This window comes from Vigna unguiculata, chromosome 6 (assembly GCF_037176805.1).
Source record: "Vigna unguiculata cultivar grain cowpea cultivar isolate G323 ecotype 2 chromosome 6, ASM3717680v1, whole genome shotgun sequence".
NCBI lineage: Eukaryota > Viridiplantae > Streptophyta > Magnoliopsida > Fabales > Fabaceae > Vigna > Vigna unguiculata.
This window is the reverse complement of record NC_140797.1, coordinates 39,872,577-39,875,663: the sequence shown is the minus strand read 5'-3', so window position 1 is coordinate 39,875,663 and position 3,087 is coordinate 39,872,577. Positions and strand designations below refer to the sequence as shown.

General features: G+C 37.2%; 1 protein-coding gene across 1 annotated transcript; it reads right to left on the bottom strand.

Annotated features, from left to right (window-relative positions):
• Positions 1-425: 425 nt before the first annotated feature.
• On the bottom strand, positions 426-2,763 carry LOC114187414 (GDSL esterase/lipase LTL1-like). Its single transcript, XM_028075668.2, has 5 exons — positions 2,410-2,763; positions 2,147-2,277; positions 1,741-1,983; positions 1,318-1,570; positions 426-893 (listed from the first exon to the last, which is right to left on the bottom strand). The coding sequence occupies exons 1-5, from the start codon at positions 2,654-2,656 to the stop codon at positions 658-660; spliced, it is 1,110 nt and encodes a 369-aa protein (XP_027931469.1). The 5' UTR covers positions 2,657-2,763; the 3' UTR covers positions 426-657.
• Between the last annotated feature and the right edge of the window lie 324 nt (positions 2,764-3,087).

Here is a 3,087-nt window from a genome sequence, read left to right as displayed (position 1 = left end):
GACTAAAATGTTGTAAGCAATTGACCTTAAAATATAAAATTCCACCTAAACAAGATTGGCTTAATTTGTTGAGTTAGCATTTTGTCTCGTTCTCGGTTAGGTGCCATTTATAGGTGGACTGGTATATATCATTTCATGTCCAGTTCTAATAAGCGGAGAGCAAGGTAAAAGAAAAGAAAAATATTTTTGATAATTTATTTGATGACTTAACGATCGATTCTTTTAAAAAAATAATAATATATTAATTAATGATTCATACTAAATTAAGAAAAAAAATAAAAATAAAAAGTAATGAATGAAATTATTGAATGACAGACAAAGACGACGGAAAAGGTTCAGATATAAACGATTTCTAAACTCAAACACAAGATTAAAACCATCGGCCAGATTCGCAAGAAAATATTGTATGAGAGACAAAGACGACGGAAAAGAAGGAATTATTGAAGATTAAAATTCACTCAATTATTGTGCGGTGTTTCTTTTCTACTTCCCAAGAGAAGGGCACAACATTACGAAATACTATTCACTGACACTCTATAACTTAATTGTAGATGCACCAAATTTCAATACATTTATCACAAACTATAAAAGGTAAACATTTTGCAAGACAGAAAAGATGAACGAGATTAATCCTTTAACTCCATGATGATGGATGTTCTAGTTCTTCTTGGAATCCATAGCCAAAATGGTGCTGAGATTCATTGGATACATATAATCTGAGGTTCCTGACAGTATCTGTTGGACGATAAACCCATTGGCCCTTTCTGATGGATGGAAAGGATCCCAAAACGCATAAACGCTACGATCAGGACACAAGTTCGATGCCACAGTGCATAATCCAATACCATTGAACCGTCCTTGACCGCAACATGCTACTTTTGATGTTACAAATCCTGCATGTTCATCCACCACTTTTCATATAACTTCTCATCTAAATCAACTTTTTTTAACTCTATGCAGCAAAGTAGGGTTAACAAAGAAAGAAAAAAAGGAAAAGGAAAGGGAAACTATTCTCCCCCACGTATGATTATGCATGGGACCAACCTTTATTAATGCCATCTACCTATATAACTTTATCCCCATTAAATACTCCCCTTGGTGTACGTGAGTTACGTGACTTTTTCAAAATACAAGTGATAAAATAATAGATGAGCTTTAACTAAACATTGCTACACATATATATATTTATTGTACATTTCACGTATTAATTTTAAGAAATTATGTGTTTCTTTCAAACAATCTGGCAGAAGTTTATTGCATATACCTACTCTACTCCATGGTTCATTAATGCATAAGCGTAATTAGTAGCATATTTACCATAGCGTTGAGGGTTACTGATGAAGTCAACGTGCATCTGTTGCGTGTTGACAGCAACAAAGACATCAGAACCAATTTCGCTGTTGAGTTCTCTGATTATCTGAACAAGTTGAGGGTTGAACAAGGACGCCGCACGCTGTAATTCAGCGGAGCATTCACCGTTTACGCTTCTCTGGGCCAATTCCGCCGGCACACAACCCAAAGGACCAGTTCCTGTCACCAACACCCTACGTGCTCCAATCTCGAATAGCCTCTGAAATATATATATATAACACCAAACATGTTCACTGATGTTGTTTTTATTATCATAATGAACCTTAATTACTTCAAACATGTACTGATAATACGTGTTTATTGTTTCATGTTGTTGACCATTGTGAGTAGAAAGACCTAGTAGCTACTAAAGAAAATTGATTTGCGTACCCTGAGAACTTTCTTATACTCAGAGATAATATACTTGACATAGTCCGGTAAATTGTATTGGCGTGATCTTGCGGAGTAAGGCACCAAGTAATAGTTATTGACGAAGTCATTGCCTCCAAGAGTGATGAGGACTAACGCTTGTTCTATTAAGCTTTGAGTCTGTTCAGGTCCTATAAGAGCACTCACCCTCTGCTGGTATTCCTCCCAGTACTGCAACTGTCTGAATATTCTGATTATGTTTACCTGAAAATTCAATACTGTAAATAATCTATCTGTATACACGTACCACTATATAGTCAATGCTTCCTTCGTTTTTTGTACATAAATAAGAATATCTGTATGTTTGAAAAATTGGACACTTTGAGCATGGATTTTCAACGCAGAAGAAGCAAGTGATGTGACTTACAAACTGGATTCCAGTGTCATTGAGAATTCCAATTCCAGCAGAAGCAAAGTTGGCACCGACAAGCAATCTTTCCCCGTTGAGCTCGGGATCTAAATATGGCAATGTGGATTCGCGCGCCCCAATAGCTTCACCTACACAAGAGCACATAAATAAAATATCAGAAAAATAACTAGTACATTATATTATACATGTACACACACACACAGTACTAGTACTAGTAAGATTGAAGCAATAATTAAGAAAAAGAAGTTTAAAAACGGAACTGATGAAGTCAGGAATGTTCCGGCCATTAGAGAAACGGCCAGTGGCTCTTCCGGTTGGGTAATCAATGCCATAAGGAGGAGAATCAGCACGAGCTGTAGTTGCCAAATAATTGTTGTTGCCATTATCTACAAGCGAGTCCCCGAACACAAAGAAGGCACGTTGTGCCTCTGCACCTCTCAAACCCAACAACATAGATATCCCCAAAACAACAATGTAACAACACGCAAGAGGCACAGAAGTAGCCATGGACGAGGAAGAAGGGAATATTATTGAACTGCAACTAGTGTCAGAGGTGTTCAGACACACACATATATATGTCTGTGGTGTCCGTGCATGGTGCAGAGAGGAATGAGGAAGAGGTGTTATATACTATGGAAAAGGTGAATGGCCCACGTAGCAAAAAGGTAGAACAGGTTGGAAATGATGGGTGTGAGGGAGAGACATGATGCATTAACGAAAACGAAACAGCCATGTGCTGAAGAAGCCCTCAATGAAGTAGTAGCTTTTGACCCTGTTTTTTGATGGGTGAAAGAAAGAAAGTACATGTAAATCTGTGCCTCATTAAGGACCAAAAACAACAACTGACAATTTCGTTACATTGCCCAGAACTGACACACATTTACCACTTCAATTATATCAAACTATCTTTGGCAGCATTTTGTATTTTGTACTCTACA